Below are 20,257 nucleotides of genomic sequence, written 5' to 3' on the forward strand. Positions count from 1 at the left end.
TATTTTATGAGGGTTGCTATGGTGACCAGGTTCTAGTTATCTGCTTAAACAGCTTCATGTATGATTAATGTTAATTACCCATTTTGCATGGTTGACTCCCCACCCCCACCCCGCTGCTGAATTGGCCTGCTGTTGCCTTTGATCTGGTTAGTAATACAATGTGGTTCAATAGTTAGACAAGTGATCAGTTTGCCAATGCTGAGAGGAGACAGAATCGGGTTGCAGAGAGGTCATAGTTTCTTTATCTTCCTAAACACTCAGAAGGTCACATAGAGTTTAACTGCATTTGGTAGGGTGGAAATGTGTGCAGTAAGGCCCAAGTGAAGAGAATAATGTTATGAGGTCAAAATGCAGATAAAGAACTTGTAGAATGAGGAGTAATGTGTGTGTGCATGTACGTGTGTACTCCTTTTGCAGGGATAAAGCTCCAAAGAATATTTCAAATGGTTATCGCGTCACATCCTCTTCCTTGCATTCCATTTGGATATACTTATGAACCAATCCTATTGAAACTGGCTTCCAGTGGTCACTAAATTTGAACTGTAGGTCTCTCTGTTCTTTGAGCCCCGGCACTCAGATTGAGCTGTCACCATTCATGTGAACATGAATTTCTGGATTTTCAAATTTGAGAATCATTGAAAAGTAATTTATGGGAGTAAATACTTTCCTGCTTGGGTCAAAGAGATCAAGTCAATGGAAAAGTATTTTAATACACTGCACTTAATTAATTTATGGACTTTGCTGCTGTAAGTTGATAGGTCACACCCACAATATTCATTTAAATCATATTTACACCAGTTTAGCAATCATGGCTTCCCTCAAGGAATAATGGGAACTGTAGTTTCACCCTCACAGAGCTACAGTTCCTAGCATCCTTAACAAATTACAGTTCCTAGGGGAGTCATATGGCCATGTCGCTTAAATATGATTTAAATACTGTATGTAGTGTGAGTAATGCATGAACGGGGCTTCTCCCTGAGATGTATTTCCCTCCCCGGCTGTAATATGGAGATGAACATTGTGTATTTTCTTATAGAGTTTATGGACAATCTCTCTGTTAATTAATGAGAAACACTCTGAAAGTTTTTGGGATGGGGGGGAAGTGCTGTATAAGCAATTGTTGTAAAGCAGCACACACTTGGTTCTTAAGAAATTACCTTGATACCCTGCAAATGCCTGAAAGAGAGAAAGAGAAGGATCCTACAGCTCAATCAATACCCTGGTTGAGATGAATGCATTGTATATAAGCTAATGGAAACCCCACTGGAAGCTGTCTTTGAGGGTTTTTGCTTAAGTGCGTTGTGGATTTGACTGTGTCAGATGTGCAAGAATTTGCCAAACCAAACATTCATAGGAAACTGCCTTATGTTGAATCAGACCACTGGTTACTCTATCTCACTATTGTCTACACTGACTGGAAGCAGCTTTCCTGGGTTTCAGGCCGGGGTCTCTCCCAGCCCTACTTGGAGGTGCTGGGGATTGAAACTGGGACCGTCTCCATGTAAACCAGAAGCTCAACACTGGGCTACGACCCTTCCTCTTACAAAAGGTTCCTGCGATCAACAAGTAATTTACTAATCAGAGTCCTTGGATAGAGGATAGGGTGAAAATCTGCCCAAATCAGTAGAGATTACCAAATTGTCTGGCATTAATTCATAAGTAGCAGGTGTCAAAAATTGAGGTAGCTACCAGTATTATTATTTTTTAACTTAATGGAAAATATATTGGCTCCTTCATTTATCACCTTTTGTAGCAAACATACTTTGGAATGTGTCATATCTCATTGACACCCAGAGATTCAATGCTTTCCGTTCTCATCTAGATAACTGCCAAGCCCACAAAGTTTATAGGGAGGCTGCTGAGTTAATGTTGCTGGGTGATAATCCACTTCAGTTTCAGAAACATGAAGTACTGCTGAGATATATTTCCAGTTGGTTTATTCTCAGCACTCAGGGGGATAGGATACTATTTCAGTTTCTTTAATGAAGGCCAGAAAATGAAAGGCAGAGCATCAGGTTAAATTATGCCTAAATGAAGGGCTAGACCCCCAGAGGAAATCAAGCTTCTGCGGGACAGTATCCCTCCATTAATCCTACAAAATGCTACATCTAATGTTAATTCTTTAAAGCTGAACTGTCGAAAGATCTGCAGATCCACCCAGTGCTTTAAACAGTGATAATTTCAGCATTAACATTTCATGCTCATAGGGAGTTGTTGCTACACAAGCAGTTGCATTGGTGCAGTTTAATAGTATGCATCATGCACGATGCAAGTGGTTGTCTTGGCAGGATGTGAGCCTTGATGTGTTTTGTATATACTATCACTTTGCTATCCTTTTCCCTTTTGTGGTCCATTGGCAGTATGTTGCCATTGGGATGCAATGCTCTGCAGTACCTAATAATGACAACTTCATTGCTGAAGCTTTCTCCTACTAAGGGTAGGTATTTGATGTTGCCTCAGCAAATGACTGAAGCCGTGTCCTGCTGAGGTAGAAAGATGTTGTTCCAGCAGGGAGCTGAAGTCCACTGAAACATTGTGGGCTAATGAGACCTGTACTATGACTGGCTCCACCGCCCTAAAGGAGCTGGTTGGGTTGTTAAAATGCAGTCTTTTGATTTATTTGAAGGTGGAGACATGGAAGGTACTGCAGCAGACTCCTTCTCTGAGTCTGAGGATGGTGGCAGAAGTGTTTCCTCTTTTTGGGAGGGACGTACCCGTAGATATGGTACTGGCAGTTCTCTCCCTGTGGAAGTGACCTGAACTTCATCTTCATCAGAGTCCTCTGCCATGCCTTGTATGGTCCCAGGGTCAGCAGTCATGACACTAGCAGACCTTTGGGGAGCCACTTTGGGGAGGCACTGGTAGTCAGAAGAGACAGTTTTGGGCCAGTGGTCAGACTCAGTACATGACAGTATCATATGCTTCATAAAGTCAGAACTAACTTCCCTCCCCCATGCTTGATTTCAAAAGGATTTAAGACATTCAAATTTATTTATCTGGATGGGTTTTGTGTGGCTTTGTATTTTGATGGGCATATGGTTCATAGGTTCACTACACCAGCAATTTTGTTTTGTGTAGTGTAAAAGTATGTGTGCATATCCTTTCATCACATATATAAGAGAATGCATTATGTGAAAGCTCTTCAAGTTGCATTATCTCCCTCCTCCCACTTTTTTTTTTTTTACAAGGGAATCTTGGTGTGAATTGGGCCCTCTTATAATTCTTTGGGTTTGGTTTAGACATAGTTAACCCAGTTGATTTCTGTTGCACCAGGAATGAGTTGTGTGCTCCCTCTCCCTGTTGTATCTCTTATACACCTTAATTTAATACTTCTTAATTTGCTAATCCAGAGTTTCTCGTGATGTCCAAATCAGCTGCGGTTGAAGCAATCTCTGTGAACCAGGATACCAAATTATAGTTTGATTCTGGCCTAGTTGGTAGGGAATGCTAAAACCTGGTTTGGATGTCACAGGAAACTGTGAATTAAAAAACTAAAGAGATGACAAGGAGGGAGAGCATGGATGGACATATGACTTATCCAAAGTCCAACAAATCATTACTTCTAAACTTGACCCCATATGGAGGGGGACACATATGTTTACTCTGTTATCACAGTTGAAGTGGGTTTATGATCTGACCCATTGTCTTTCAGCCTACATCTCCCTCCAAAGAAAAAGAAAGAAAGATGAAATATTATTTTATATTGCTGAGCATAAATAAGCTAGTAATTAAGCAAAACACACACAAGCAACCTTAATAATCACTAGCAAGCAATCACCATTCAATTAAAGAATAATTACATGGCTATTTGTACCCTGCAAAACAAGGCATTACTAAAATCAGTAACACAATCAATATTTTCACTGCAACAGGATGTGGTAGTGATGGACCTTTCAACCTGTGCTGATTAAATTGCCATCAGATTGTTTCCTAGTTAAATCCCCACATGTTTATTTGTCTTGATTAATATGTAAATTTACATCGGATTCTAGTAACTTTAAAAGTAGAGCCTTGGCCTCCATCAGGAAGGCTATGTTTTCAGCAATTAGCATACAAACTGCTTCTAAAAGTTTATCTTTAAGTTTGCAAAAACAGCAGTTTTAGACTATCACATGACAGTCTACTCTCATATCATTTTGGCCACATTGGACTTTCAGTGAAGTTCACTTTCCCCTCCTGTAAGATATATGCCTACATGGCTCAATTTCAAACTAAACCATGGTTTGTGTAGCCATATTTTTAGAACCTAAAACCATACTATTGGCTTCCAAATGTACTGGCAAGACACAGTTTTGACATGCTTGTGAAGTTTCTATTTCTTTTTTTCTGTGCTGCCCGGCAAGCCATAATATAGAGTTGCTTACTCACTTCAATCTTCTCTGGGGTTCATGTGGTTTCTGCAGAGGTGGAGCTACGATGGTTTGTCAATTCACCCACTGCACCAAACCATGGTTTGCACTCCATGGTTTCCAGTTTTGTTTCACTGGTCAATTGTAAGTCACATTTCAGATCAGTCTCTTCCTTAGCCATGGCTTGCACTGATGGTTGAAGTGAGCCCCTGTAAATCCAGAAGGGTAGGACCTGTTACTGCCACCTTTTCTCCCCCATTCATAGTGCTTAACTGTTTGCTCCCTGTCACACAGAAGTGGATGGTAGAACATAGATGTGATATACAGCAGTGTGCAAAGGGTGCCGTAATGGGGTAAAACCTGCCTTCCTCAAGAGATGCTGGAGTTACGTGGGAAGGGGGCTATTGTTCTTACAGGGTCCTCATAGTTAGTTAAGACTGCTGCAATGAGAAGACCAGTGGAAAGCCTGCCCCCCCCCAGAAGTGGTTGAACTCTAAGTCCCATCAGACCTCCCATCAGTAGTCACTGGTGATGGGAGCTGTGGCCCAATACAATCTAGTTCAAGTTTCTTTCTGCCGCTCCGTTTGTTCCATTGTGGTGATACCCAGCTTATCACTTCCTCATGATGCAATACTTAAGGTGCTTAGTTAGTGTGCATTGATGGCTGTGTGTAAAACTGCACACTTAGTAAGTATGATGTTGCAGTGATGTGAAAAACAAGTGATCTTGTCATTCGGTTGCTGCTGCACAAGAGCAGGTCTCCAAAGCCCGAGGACTGTTGTGCAATAAAATGTATTGATCTATACAGCACAGTTTTTATTGTGTTTTGCTGCATTGTATTGCATAGGACTCCCCAGAGTATATTTTAAAAATGCACTGACTATGGGACTTAAAAAATTAATCTAGATAAAAAGGACAAGGTTTATAGGCCTAAAGTAGTAAACTCAAGAATGATTTTAGGATGTGATATGTGTGTGTGTATCTGAGGTCTAGACAGATGTATAATAAAACAAATATTATGCACACTCTTTGTGGAAGTATGACTACAGTAATGGCACCTCTGTGCAATAGTACCAGAGATTTCTGATATTTAACCACTTGAGTGTGTCTCCTTTTGATAAAGAGCTTTGCTACTGCAAGCTTGATGGAGTGAAATTTAACTTTCGTTTCTTTGCGAACAAGGGAAATCATTTTTGAGAGAAATGGTTCTTGCTATGAACCTCTCATTCATTGTTGCTGGTTGGCTGTATAACACAAAGTTTGTCAAAAGCTTCTTTACTCATCTGGATGGAATGGATTTCTCTCTAGAAAATAAGAGGAGGGAGAATGTCCAATTCGTGTTCTGTTTAGTGAGTACTAAAGGCTTCAGGTGCTTTTGTACATGAATATTTCACTCACTGGGAAGTTGCAATGTGGGCTGTGTAGTTTTATATATGATTTAACAATTAGGCTGCAATTATCTGGGATTTAGTTCCATTGAACTCAGTGAAGCTTTTGGGTGTACATGCATAAGCTCTTAATAATTCTGCCAGATGTATATTTTGTTCACAGTTGATCTGCAGGAAAGCTTGCGTTCCAAGTGTCTGCCTTTTTGGGTGGCAGGTCTAATTGGAAATCTAGCTTGATGACCTAAGTCGCTTCAGGCGAAACCAGAGCAGCACATGGAAATGCCATTTACCTTCCCGCCGGAGCGGTACCTATTTATCTACTTGCACTTTGACATGCTAACTGCTAGGTGGGCAGGAGCTGGGACTGAACAACGGGAGTTCACCCCGTTGTGGGGATTCGAATTGCCGACCTACTGATCGGCAAGCCCTAGGCTCAGTGGTTTAGACCACAGCGCCACCCACTGTACAATATGCTGAAAAATGTTTCAGGAGCCCCATGAAAGCAGCACAGGTTTTATTCAGCTAGGATACTGAGGTTGGACATGACATTATTTTAGCACAATGAACCTACTATAGATCCCGGAAATACGTTCTGAAGTCAGTTGTCTTCATTTTACAGGTGGGAGTTTTGAGGTGCACTGGGTTTAATCAATGTTATATGAAGGAGTTTCTTACCAGCATATTTTTTTGTACAAGGACTATATGGAAGGGAAGCTGGTTTCCTTCCACCACAATGGGCCCAGTGTGTCAGACAGCAAAGAATTAGGGTGGCCATTTGCACATTGCCTAAAGGAAAAAGGAAACGCATCACCACAAAAGAAGGAGAAGAGAGCAAAGATTTGCACAAAATTTACATCTGTAAATATTTATGAATAAATGCAAACTTAGAAATAATTTCCATAATCTAAGACTATGACCAGAGACAGGAGCAAACTGTTGATGAGAACCTCCAGGGTCCTTACTTTCCCTTCTTAAGGTTAGTGGTGGCTTATGCCCACCCATTGCGTTTGGTAGGATGCAGGAAGACCAACGGTAGGTGGAGCCAGAGCCAGTGAAAGGCAGAGCCAACTAATTCCAGTTTTGTCCCCAGATGAGTCCTAGGTAGAGGGGGGCGTGGAACTGATAGGCAGTGCCACACTCTGGACTGGTTGCAAGTAGGAAGGCAGGCAGCTGGGGACAGATTGGATTTGGTGGGGCAAAGCCTCATGTGCCTCCACTCTTATGGTTCCTATGAGTCTTATGAGACTTATGAGTCATCTAACCTGGTGAGTCTTATTGAGACCTGGGTAGATGAGAAGATTTCGTCCAAAGATTGCCATAATAAAGGACAAAAGTGGGAAGGACCTAACAGAAGCAGAAGACATCAAGAAAGATATGGAGGTCTCGTACACCCTAGGTGGTGGTTGCTGACCTTGAGCCAGACATCCTGGAGAGTGAAGTAAAATGGGCCTTAGAAAGCACTGCTAATAACAAGGCCAGTGGAAGTGATTATATTCCAGCTGAATTATTTAAAATTTTAAAGGATGCTGCTGTTAAAGTGCTACACTCAATATACCAGCAAGTTTGGAAAACTCAGCAGTGGCCAGAGGACTGGAGAAGATCAGTCTACATCCCATTCCCAAAGAAGGGCAGTGCCAAAGAACGCTCCAACTACCACACAATTGCGCTCATTTCACATGCTAGCAAGGTTATGCTTAAAATTCTACAAGGCGGGCTTAAGCAGTATGTGGACCAAGAACTCCCAGAAGTGCAAGCTGGATTTCGAAGGGGCAGAGGAACCAGAGACCAAATTGCGAACATGCGCTGGATTATGGAGAAAGCTAGAGAGTTCCAGAAAAAAACATCTACTTCTGCTTCATTGACTACGCAAAAGCATTTGACTGTGTCGACCACAGCAAACTATGGCAAGATCTTAAAGAAATGGGAGTGCATTTCTGACACATCTCTATGTGGGACAAGAAGCTACAGTTAGAACTGGATATAGAACAACTGATTGGTTCAAAATTGGGAAAGGAGTACGACAAGGCTATATATTGTCTCCCTGCTTATTTAACTTATATGCAGAATTCATCATGCGGAAGGCTGGACTGGATGAATCCCAAGCCGGAATTAAGATTGCCGGAAGAAATATCGACAACCTCAGATATGCGGATGACACAACTTTGATGGCAGAAAGTGAGGAGGAATTAAAGAACCTTTTAATGAGGGTGAAAGAGGAGAGCGCAAAATATGGTCTGAAGTGCAACATCAAAAAAACTAAGATAATGGCCACTGGTCCCATCACCTCCTGGCAAATAGAAGGGGAAGAAATGGAGGCAGTGAGAGATTTTACTTTCTTGGGCTCCATGATCACTGCAGATGGTGACAGCAGTCCCGAAATTAAAAGACGCCTGCTTCTTGGGAGGAAAGCAATGACAAACCTAGACAGCATCTTAAAAAGCAGAGACATTACCTTGCCGACACAGGTCCGTATAGTTAAAGCTATGGTTTTCCCAGTAGTAATGTATGGAAGTGAGAGCTGGACCATAAAGAGGACTGCTCGCCGAAGAATTGATGCTTTTGAATTCTGGTGCTGGAGGAGACTCTTGAGAGTCCCATGGACTGCAAAAAGATCAAACTTATCCATCCTTAAAGAAATCAGCCCTGAGTGCTCACTGGAAGGACAGATCAGTACTTTGGCCACCTCATGAGATGAGAAGACTCCCTGGAAAAGACCCTGATGTTGGGAAAGATGGAGGGCACAAGGAGAAGGGGACGACAGAAGATGAGATGGTTGGACAGTGTTCTCGAAGCGACTAGCATGAGTTTGGCCAAACTGCGGGAGGCAGTGGAGGATAGGGGTGCCTGGCATGCTCTGGTCCATGGGGTCACAAAGAGTCGGACACGACTGAACGACTGAACAACAACAGCAGATGAGAAGAGTGAACCAAGCATGATCCAGCTTTGCCCACCTGGGTACCTGGGCACAAGCATAGGTGGTGGTTGCGGGGAGAGAGTTGGCTTCATACATAGGAATTCTACCTTCTCTATCATGAAAACAATTCATCTGGGAGCCTGGAGCTGCTCTTCAACACAATGTGCACAATGTGTCAGCTGAAGCCTTGAGTTTTTTGGGGGGATAGCCTGCTTGTGGCCCTGCCAGTCTGTTTTGCAATGACAGGGCCTTATCTGTCATGGCACCCTATTTGTGGAACTCCCTTTCTCTGAAGAAGTGACGATTCCTATTTCTGTATCATCTGAAGTCACATCTTTTCATTCTTGCCTCTCTTACAACAATTAATATTTTACATATTGCTGTATTTAACTTGTTCTGTTGTACTGAATGTTTTGATAATTGAAATATTTTTGCTTGCTTGCTTGTTTGTTTGTTTTGTTTTTTTTAGTTTATTAATGGATTGTGATCATTGTGTTTTGTTTGAATGTGTTGTAAACCACCCCTGGGATATTTTGGGATAAAGCTAGCAATTACAGCGGTACCTCAGGTTACATACGCTTCAGGTTACATACTCTGCTAACCCAGAAATAACGCTTCATGTTAACTTTGCTTCAGGATAAGAACAGAAATTGTGCTCTGGCGGCGTAGTGGCAGTGGAGGTCCCATTAGCTAAAGTGGTGCTTCAGGTAAAGAACAGTTTCAGGTTCAGAACGGACCTCCTGAACGAATTAAGTTCTTAACCCGAGGTACCACTGTAAATCAATAATGGCTGGGTTGCAATTAAATTAAAGTTGGCTAGCAATTAAATTAATAATGACATGGATCAGAATCTAGAATGCCGACCAGTCACACCCTGGAACAAGGGTGCATGACTAAGAAAATCCCTTTTCTCACCAAAGGTATTGAAGAACCACAATTATCATGTTTAATCATGAGAGCTGGTGCAATGTGGTGATGAGATTTGTTTACTTTGATCCTCATTGCCTAGGGAAGGTTGGGCTGAGAGGTAGCGACTGTCTCAAGGTCACACACTCTAAATTTTGTGGCTAAAGCAGGGTCCGAATCCTGCTCTCACCTGTCAAATCCTCATTCAGCTTAGCAGGACAGTTGCTGCATCTCAGCCCATCCTTCCTCACAGGGTTCTTATGAGGGTGAATCAGAGGAGCTGCATAATGACCGTAAACCTTTAGAAAAAAGAGTGAAATCAAAATCTTGTAGATAGATGAGATTATAACACTGGGTCATCTAGTAAAGTTGAATAATTGCTCTCTGAAATGGAATGCAACATTCCTCACCCCTATCCCCCTCGTGCAGACCATCCAAGTGTCCCCATTTTCCAGGGACAGTCTCAGATTTACAGAAGCTGTCCCAGTTTCTGATTTCCCTTAGGATGTCCATATTTTCTCTGGGATGTCCATATTTTCTCTGGGAAAATGTTGGAAGGTATGGTAGGATGTCCCTATTTTCACCGGAGAAATGTTTGCGGGGTACAGAGTTATCTGACCCCCCCCCCCAAGCCATCTAAAGGCAGCCCTGTATAGGGAAGTTTTTTGTTTTTTAAAAATGTTTAATGTTTCATATATATATTGGAAGCTGTCCAGAGTGGCTGGGGCAACTCAGTCGGATGTACGGGGTGTAAACAGTAAAATTATTATTATGAAATAGAATTTCCCTGCTTTCATTGGTGAAATATTGGAGGGTATGTCAAAGTTCAGAAAAGCAGATTTACCCCAACACTTGTTTAAGGGCCACTGTCAGAATCGGGTACCGAAAGAGTTAAGGCTGTAGGAGCTGGTTTTGAATACAGCCAAGGCCTCTATGCTATTCAGGACCTTAAAAAATCAATGCAGAGTGCATTACTATGCAAATCCTTTTGACAAAAGAGCTATGAAAAGTTCATTTTCACTTTTGTTTCAACAGTTCACGACCAGGAAGACCCCCCAAGCGCTCTCTGGGGGTTGCAATACAAGAGAACACGCGCCTACTGCCCCACGGAGTACCAGGCCTCTTATCACCAGGACTTATCTCCCCAACAGGTAATAAAATCCATTGGATGATCGGCTCTGTCTCTCCGTACTGCACAGCAGTTGAAATAAACTAATATTGATCTAACTGCCTTGTCCTTCAGGGCTTTTCAAGCTTTACCAGAGGTTACGCTATTGGATTTCTTGAGCATTCATGAAAAACCCCGTGTGGTGTTGCTGTGCTGACTAAAACCTAATGGATTTGCGATTTAGTTCTTCATTAATCGTAATTTCCTTAAAGGGAAAGTTCCATTAGATACTTGGCTATATGATACGGGCAGAGGCAGGGGTGGGATGTTGATCTCCAAAGGGCCTCATTAATACCTTCTCTTAAGTGTAGTGGGGTGGGCGAAATTATTCTTTCTCCTGCTCTGTCGAAACACATGGAAGCCAACCGCCCAGTGCTGCATTACCAAATAGGCAGAGTAGGCACTGGCCTATGGGCCCTTTTAAATAATATAGGTTTGGTCTTGAAAGAAAATTACAATCAAACTTTCTTAGTTCAAAAGCTATCCCACTAGAGCGTGTGCACGAGAAACCTCAAGAAACGAAGCTTTCTGTGAGTTGGTGTGTCGCAAGTTCCTGCCAACTCCGGATTCTAATAGAATATTTGTGAGAACTAGGAGATAATTTGCAAGGGGGGAGGGGAGAAAGATTTCGACTGCTCAGGGGCCTCCACAGGGTTTAATCCGGTGCTGCAACCATGATCAAAGAGGACCTTCATGCATGGTGATAGCTGTAGGTAGCACCAGTAATGTTTCCTGTGGCAGACCATGCAAGATGTAGAGATCACACACATGTGTACATAATGCCTTTGAACATCTGGGTAGGCAGAGCTAGGAGAGGTGGGTAACAGGATCCAACCATGGGCTAAATTTGACCCATTTTCGACAATGACAGCGACCCATTTTTGCTGTCCTGGTTTGAAATCAAACTATGTCGGCAAGCACATTGCCTGGAAAACCCCTACAAACAGCTGATCATTTGATTGTGTCTTGCAGAGTGCTGTGTATGCAGTGCTTCACAAGGCCCGGCAATCAGCTGATTATTGGTGTTTGTAGGGCACAATGCACATGACACTGTAAGATCCAGTGATCAGCTGATATCAGGTAGGGGGACAGTTGAGCAGGGCTTAGCCAAAATGCCCTTCCATTAGCTGGCTGCTAATTAATTAGGTCCTTGGTCTGGGGGTTCCCCACCACTGGGTATCATGTACAAGAGGGCAAAGACTTGTTCTCTGTTGCCCCAGAGGGCATGCCTGCATCTACAGGATGGTAGATTTCATTTGAATATTTGGAGATACCTCTGCCCCCATTATGCACTATGTGTTTAAAACAGCATCATACCACTTCAAGCAGTTGTGACTTCCCCACAAAGAATCCTAAGAACTGTTGTTTGTTATAAGTGAGTTGTCAGGAGTCCCCTATTCCCCTCAGAGAGCTACAATTCCCAGAGGGATTGTGTTGGGTTTTTTTTAACCACTCTGGAAACTGTAGCTCTGTGAGAGAAACATCAGTGTAGCTCAGAGATTTCCCACAGTTGTAATGTGTGTTTGAAGACGAAGCAAAGCGAAGGGCCTAATACCACAATATATACCAGTGCCATTATTGGGACTCAGATAAAATGTCGTGCAATGTTGTGAGCATGCTTTGGGGCACCCCAAAACCCTTCTTCAGACTTCGAGTTTTGTACAAATGCATATTCATCTCAACTTTTACTGGAAGTTACTGTGTGGTCAAACTCTCCCTGAGTAGTTTAGATTGATGGTTGAAGATATCAGTTTTTTTGTCTGCAGGGAGTTGTGGTATGTTTGTGTACCATTCCAACATACAACAACCCCCCCCCCACACACATGTAGTATGAGGATCTTGTGATGATTGGTATGTTTGGACTTAAGTAAAGCTTGAAAGAGAAATGAGATACCACCATTTTGCCCTGCTTAGAGATCCCACCCCTACTGAGTGATCTGGCTAGTGCCTGCGGACAGAATGCTGAACTATTGGAAGAATTGGACTGACTCAATTTGACCATTCTCCTTATAACCTGGGAACAGTGGCAGATGTGAAGGAAATGCAAAATCACTTCCAATGTGCGTTTATTAAAAGGGCAGAAGCTGGTTGACAAAGATATTTCACAACTGCCATGTGATGACTGCTTTAAGTTACCCCATGGCTGGCTGCTAATTAAAGGTGCAGGAACACACACACACACACACACACACACACACACACACACAAACACAGAGAGAGAGCTATGGGAAGCACTAGTGGTTAATGCTGATGTTTATTGCAACAAATGCATGAAACATGGGCATTGTATGCATGCTCACCTTTAAACATCTAAGCGTATGCATCAGGGAGACAGGATTGGGTCAGTATTCCCAAACATATGCTACGTGCCCCAAAGTGGAGACGATTAAAAGCAGCAGCTTCATGTGGCAATCGAGACATACCACCCTAGCCATCTATATGATACAAAATGTGAAGCAAACTCCTTTAAAACGACTGTTTCATCCACTGTCTCGGTGGAGACTTGTTCTCGGTGACAAAAATTCTGCGAATTACTTTGATGTTTGTGGCTAATAAATTAATATGATTAAGTTAATGAGCAGCACAAATGTTGCCAAACTCCACAAAGTCCATCTTTTGATTCCTGCTCTCTACATTTGCAGTCCTGCCTTTCCCCCTGTGGTGAGAGGATCGTTGCTTCCTACGCACTGTCACTGTGATAAATGGCAGATCCCACAGTACCCTGTGTTCCATCTGGTGTGCCCTCAAACTAATCCAAAATGAGAAGCATTTTATACAGATCGCATGCTCATGAGTGATGCCTTGCAGGGATCATAGGAAGATCTGATTATTTTTAGTTTTAAACAACAAAGTTGTTCAAGAATAGTATCTAGGTCTGCAAGCTGTAATAGTTAAATTGATCAACTGATGCTAAATTGGAGTGGGCAAATTTTTGATTTGTGGGGCTGCAAGTTAAGGGAATTCACAAGGTATGTTGATGGTGCTACAGCACCTGAAAATACTGCCTTTCTCCCAAGTTTTTAAATATCTCTTTTCTCTGAAGACTTCTGTCTCTTTCTTTCTCACACTCTCTCCTGTCCCACCTTCCTTAAACATCTTGTTCCTTTCTTTAAACATCAAGCCTGTGGATTTGTTCTTTTTAACATATTTATTGCAAAACTCCTAATCCTTGAGGTGATTGCTGCTGCTGTTTTTACTTTTAATGTAATTACTGAATAGCTAGTCATAGTGGTTGTTGCTGCTGCTGGTTGTTGCTGCTGCATGGTGGTAGGTAGCAGGGAGGCTGATTTCATAAGCTGAAACCGATCCCACAACACATCACAAACTGTGGCACTTGTATGCTTTGTTTGGAACTACAACTGCAGAGTCAAGGTCACTCGAAATCAAGCAGCTTTATCCTCAAAGTATATAGCCACTTGGACACAGCTCTGCAGGCTGCTTCCCTACGGTGGGAGGCAGTAACCTCCAGACAGGTCAGCAACCTTTTTCAGCCGTGGCCCGGTCCACCGTCCCTCAGACCATGTTGTGGGCCGGACTGTATGGGGGGGGTGTCGGGGTTTGGGTGCTGGAGCTCCTCGTGCACAAACTTGTACTGCTCATGCACGAGGTACCAGTTGCGGGGAAAGCGGCCAGCGTTCCGCATGCTTTTGAGCACGGGCGCCGGCCAAGTCTCACAATCCGAAGGAAGCTGAGTAAGCCAATTGATGACTCCGAAGGTGCATGAGTTCTTAGTTGCCTTCTAAATGAAACGTTGCCTCGAGAAATAGAATATACCCTGACTCTGAATAGGTGGACCAACATAAGGAAATAAAAATTTTAATTTAAGCCTTTTACTCCCCCCTTTTACCCCCAAAGGAAGACAGACACCGGTTGTATCTTTAGTGGCTTCGGCAGAACCCGCATAGGCTCGTCCCCTAAGCTAAGTTCTCCTAAGCTTAAAGTCCCTGCGCGCCCAATCTTCCGCGAGGCTAGCTAAATAATACTAAAACCGAAATATCTTCCGCAAACCTAGCCCTAGGCTAAACCTAAAAGAAACCTAACTAAGGCTAAACCGAATGATCTTCCGCGATCTAACTCTAACTAAAAGAAAAACCCATCCAACCCATCCAGCCCGCTCCTAATCCCTTAAAACTAAACTTGACTTCAACTAAAACCCAACTAAAGCAGAACGGAAAGAACGCATGAACGCCTAACTGACTTGCCTAAGCGGGGAGCCTCAGCCTTTTATTTAGGAACCAACGTGACATCATGATCAATGCCTCAACCAATAAAATCACTGTTGCTGCCCTCCAAAAAGGCGGGAAGCAAACTTAACGCTCATTAATAACTTTGAACATGACCGGAACTATAAGGTAAAGGCGGATTAATCTATTAGTGAACCAGACTATTCATTCTTACTTTTGCTTTCGCTTTTGCGCGTATTAACACCAAAAGTAGTTCTCGAAAACTTCATTAAATAATTAAACAAATGTGGATCCTATGGCGGATCCGTGAAACGTATTCCGACAGGGGGGAGGAAATGAACTAATTCCTATGCCCCACAAATAGCCCAGAGATGCATTTTCAATAAAAGGACACATTCTACTCATGTAAAAACACGCTGATTCCCAGACCGTCCGCAGGCCAGATTGAGGTGGTGATTGGGTCGCATCTGGCCCCCGGGCCTTAGGTTGCCTACCCCTGCTCCAGACCATCTAAAATAACTCTGCTGGCTGACTACTAGAGAATACATTCTTTGCAGCCCGCATTGCCTCATGGTAGGTATGATTATGTATGCTATCCAGTGTTTGGTTGGCTTCCGAGCAAGACATGCACAAGTTGTGCTAGAGTCTCTGTCCAGCTTTCTTCATAGCCTGAAGCTCCCCAGAATACTCAGTGTTGGAGAGGATGCTTTGGAATCATGTCAACTGCTTAGCAAAACCAGGGCTTTGACAGATCATCAGCTTTCTCTACAGTAAGATCCCCCAGAGTCAGAGAAATACCTAAAGGACAAAGTAAAACAGTAATGTTCCCCATAGCTTCTGTGTCCCAGAGCAACCACTGCCTCAAAGACTTAAAGACTTGGCATTAGATTTATGGGGACTGATGCACTTAAGACAGGGTGATATTAAAATTCTTTTTGAAAGCATGACAATTGTAATAGTCAGTAGTGTTCCATATTATGGAAGGAGATGTGGAAGTTATAGGTTGCTCATTTTTTTATTTATTGTATTTCCAAGGCAGTAGCACTCCTGCTAGTTTGTGGTCTGTTATTGCATCGGGATGTGGGCTCAAGGATTGCCTTGGTATCTAGACTAGAAGATAAAGGAGAGTCATGTTTCATCATAAAAAAATCTTAAGTGGTAATGGCAGCTCTTAGAATAACTTGACTGATAGTGATACCCCCTTTAGTCCATACAATTGAGAGGAACAAAGTAGGCGTTTATTTGCTTTTGACATAAGAAAAGCAAGCCATCATGCTTTTAAAGATGTACAGAATCCCAAATTAGATAAATATTTGCTTTACAGCATAGCATTTAATGTTATGTTTGCCATAATTTGCTGCTATTTTGACAGGCCACAAATAAGAAGTTAGTCTAACACTCCATAAAAATGCAATAAATTAGATACTACATCCCCAGGAAATAATTATTCCACGTATTTATGAATTGTGCGGGGATTTGCAGTTTGTATCAGAGCTATTCATTTTCTCAGTCAGACTTAAGTAACCAAAAGATGGAGGTGGTGGTGGTGGTGGGGGGGGTTGGATGGGTGGTGGGTTTTGCACCATCCAGATTTTGGTGCATACTGTATTAGAAATGACTCGGAAATCTTGTTCATGCAATAGGATTTTAGAGACCCCAGAGCAAGAATTGGAGGCCATTTTCAGCCCAAGGGCCACATTCTCTTCTAGGTAACCTTCTGGGGGCCACATGCCTGTGGTGGGCGGAGCCAGAGGAAAAAGTGGACAGAGCAAATAACAGAGCAATTAACCTTTCTACAGTAGGCTAGTTTCTAGAGGCACCCACATGCCCTTCGCTATCCTTCATCCAGGCAAGCAAGAAGGATTTTCAGAATTCATGAACGCATACAGCTAGGCAAAAACATTCAAGGGAAGGTGCAAAGGAGGGCATTGGGAGATGTGCTCTGGGGAGATGGGGTGTGACTGGGAAAGGGTGTTTGGCCTGGAGAGGGTCCTGAGAGCCAGATAGAGAGACCATACCTGGCAGGACTCCCAATCTACTTGTAGGCTCCCTTAGTTTTCTACATTTCCATGTTATAGCCACTTTTGCCTTCTTTGAACACACCTCCTCAAATGTAGTGGAGGTTTGCCTATATGTGGAAATGGGACACTGTCCCAACAACATCAGTCTCCCTCAACCAGTCCCCTCTTGCCTGCCTTCTTATTTGCAACCAGTCCATTGGCTGACTGGCTGTCAGCATCCTCCTCTTTAGTCTCTGTGCCTTGCAAGGCACAAGGGCAGCACTGGGCACAAAAATAAGATGCAGGTTGTAATATGTGCCTATATCAGTCACATAAATAAAAGCTGTTATCTAAATATTATATTGCAAACAGGGTTTAAAAAATTATAATGAATTAATAATTATGAAAATACAGCTCAGAGAAACAGACTAGGAAAGAGAGAACAACCTCTTCTGAAAGAACTAGACGATAACCTTTCTGGAATTCTTTAGCATGTTGAAAGAGTATTTTTGCACTGACTTATTAAATTAGGCAAGGTCACCTTTTCATTTTATTAACAGATTAGGTTTGCCAGATCGTGGACTTTGATTCTGAAAAAATGTGGCTAAATCGTTCAGGAACCTATGTCAAATAGAAAATAGACTGAAACAATGTTGAATCAATCAATTTGAGGTGGCTTAAACCTTCGGTGTTGTTGTTTTTACCAGAGGATGATTTGTTAAAGCATGGAGACAGTGCTTTAATTTATGATTATGTAATTCAAGGCTTGATTAGGTGGGCTTTTCAGAAAAAGATGGGAAGCAGAAAAATAGTTTTGAGTAAGCAGCAGCGTAGGAAGCCTTTTCACTGCCCGGGGCGGCAGCGTGGAGGCACCCCCCTGGGGTGGGGTGTCAGGGTGCGTGCGTCGTGACGCCACAACACGTCGGATGCACTGCTCATACCCGGAATTTTCGGGCATGCGTAGTAGATCCGGCTGGCGCTGCTGCGAGCCGGCGAACGAGTGGCGGGTTGGACAGCCCCACGACCTGCCACTCGCTCGCCGGCTTGCTGTGGGAACAGCAGTGCCGGCCGGATGCACTATGCATGCCTGGAATTTCCGGGCATGCATAGTGGATCCGGCCGGCGCTGCTGTGAGCCGGCGAGCAAGTAGCGGCTTGTGGGGCTGCCCCACCTGGACGGGGTGCCGGGCGGCGGGGGAGGGGCCGGGGAGTCTCACCCCCCTCCCCTGGAACCCGGGGTGTAGCGCCCCTTACACCCCGCCCTTCCTACGCCACTGCCGGTAAGACTCTTCTCTCATACTGACTACTACTCTCAAAAGCAGAGAGTGGTATACATCAGTAATAAGCCGAGTATGGATGCCTATGAAGCCAAAATGTCACCATACATAAGAGGGAGCTATCATCAGGTTTGGAGGAACCCCAAGATTTGTAGTAGGAAAGCCCAGACAGCCCAGTGAGGACCAAAGCTGCTCAGTTGCCATAAAATGCTGAAGACCTGTTGAGAGTGAGCAAGAGATTTACTTCATTAGCTATCTCTGGCAGTGTTAAATCTATGCCTCATTGCTCATTATTTTTCATGGTTAAATCGTCTCGAATAAGAATAATAATAATAATAATAATAATAATAATAATAATAATAATAATATATTCTTTATACCCCACCCATCTGGCTGGGTTTCCCCAGCCACTCTGGGCGGCTCACAACAGAGTTAATGATAATAATAATAATAATAATAATAATAATAATAATAATAATAATAACATCAGACATTAAAAACGTCCCTAAATAACCTGCCTTTCTTCCACTTTGCAATTCACACGATAGCACACATAGTTTCAGGTTGTGCTTGTGTAACTATTTTCGATATGATTCTTAATGTTCTTTTATATACCAGTGGTTATTACCGTCTCCAAAGGGACTCACAGCAAAGGCAGTGGCAGAGACAAGTAATATAAACACATAAACCATTAACAGTGTCTTGTCTAAATAAAAGGTTTTTCATACATTACTAAAATTAGGTCATTATCACGTAGTAACATATGAGCACCACCAAATTCCCAGCTGTAGCTAAACAATCTGACTCTTAAATTGGGTCTTGTTGGATCTAGCTGTGTCTTCTCCACCTCATCCTCTTCAAATAAGTGCCAGAAACATAATTGCTGGTCCTTATAAAAGCAAAACAACAACAACAACCCATAAAGAAATCTAAAGGAGGTAGAGTACCTGCAGAGTCATCCATTCTATCCAGCCTTCTTTCTCTTCCTTCTCACCAGATCTCTTCTACAAGTTGAAGGGATCTGTTCTGAGCTACTGGTCTTACTAAATGGGCAACTTCTCTCTCTTGTCACTATTTTCCTTATTTTTATGAAATAATCTTTAGAATATTATTGGGAAGTGGTGCTGTTGGAGCAAGCAGCTAAGCTAGATGAGGAAGGGCCATAGTTCAGTGGTGGAGTGCCTGTCTTACACGCAGGAAGTCTCTAGTATCCCCATGTAGGGTTGGGAGAGACTCCAATCCTGACTCATATCCTGGAGAGCTGCTGCCAGCCAGTGTAGACAGTACTGAGCTAGATGGGCCAATGGTCTGACTCAGGATACAGCTGCGATTGATCCCCTCTAGTTCAGTTCATCCAGACTGTGACCATCTAAACCAACCTTAAGAGAGCAAAATGCAGTAACTGTCTTCCAGAGAGAAGGTTCATATAGTAGTAAAAAAGCTGTTTCTAATATGCGGGAATGGGCTGTGTTCCACTATCATTTACATCTCAATAGTTCTGCACACATATGCAGCAAAGGTTCCTTTTTTGCAATGCATCGCACACCCTCGGTGCTCAGCCGAGTACAATTGACTTGGCCTCGGCAATCATGGAGCAGGTGACTCGATTATGCTGAAATCAGGCAGAAAATGTCCTCTTCTGGCTACTCAAGTGAATCAGTCAAATTATCAAGTGGCAAAACCAATCTTAGGCCTTGGGCCATTGGAGCTGCCACTTCCTATAAGTCAAGCCTGCATTTTAGTGTGAAATTGTTTTCTTTCTTTTCTTTAAAAACAAAACAAACCCACTTTCATTTATTATGCTTATTTCAGCTAATCTGTTTAGCAAATATGAATTCATCACCCCCCAGGAGTCACTTCAGATATACAATCTTCTCTGGAAGCTGTACTGAAATATCAGAGGGCCTGTCGCTGCCAATTTAGTGAGTGTCCAACCTAGGGATGACCTAAATAGGGAGAACAGAATTTCAGTGGTTTGTTTTGGGTTTGGTTCGTCTTAGCCCTTTATTTTATTTTATTTTATTTGCAAAAGGCTAAAAAAATTGAGAGAGGAGATAAGGGTTGGAAAATGG

General features: G+C 42.9%; 1 protein-coding gene across 2 annotated transcripts in view; it reads left to right on the forward strand.

Moving 5' to 3' along the window:
- DACH2 (dachshund family transcription factor 2) overlaps positions 1-20,257 on the forward strand; it is a 301,745-nt gene that overhangs the window by 140,379 nt on the left and 141,109 nt on the right. For both annotated transcript variants that reach the window (XM_033138097.1, XM_033138098.1), the window contains exon 2: positions 10,593-10,708. In XM_033138097.1, coding sequence (XP_032993988.1) covers positions 10,593-10,708 — 116 coding nt within the window. The remainder of the gene's footprint in view (positions 1-10,592; positions 10,709-20,257) is intronic.

This window comes from Lacerta agilis, chromosome Z (assembly GCF_009819535.1).
Source record: "Lacerta agilis isolate rLacAgi1 chromosome Z, rLacAgi1.pri, whole genome shotgun sequence".
NCBI lineage: Eukaryota > Metazoa > Chordata > Lepidosauria > Squamata > Lacertidae > Lacerta > Lacerta agilis.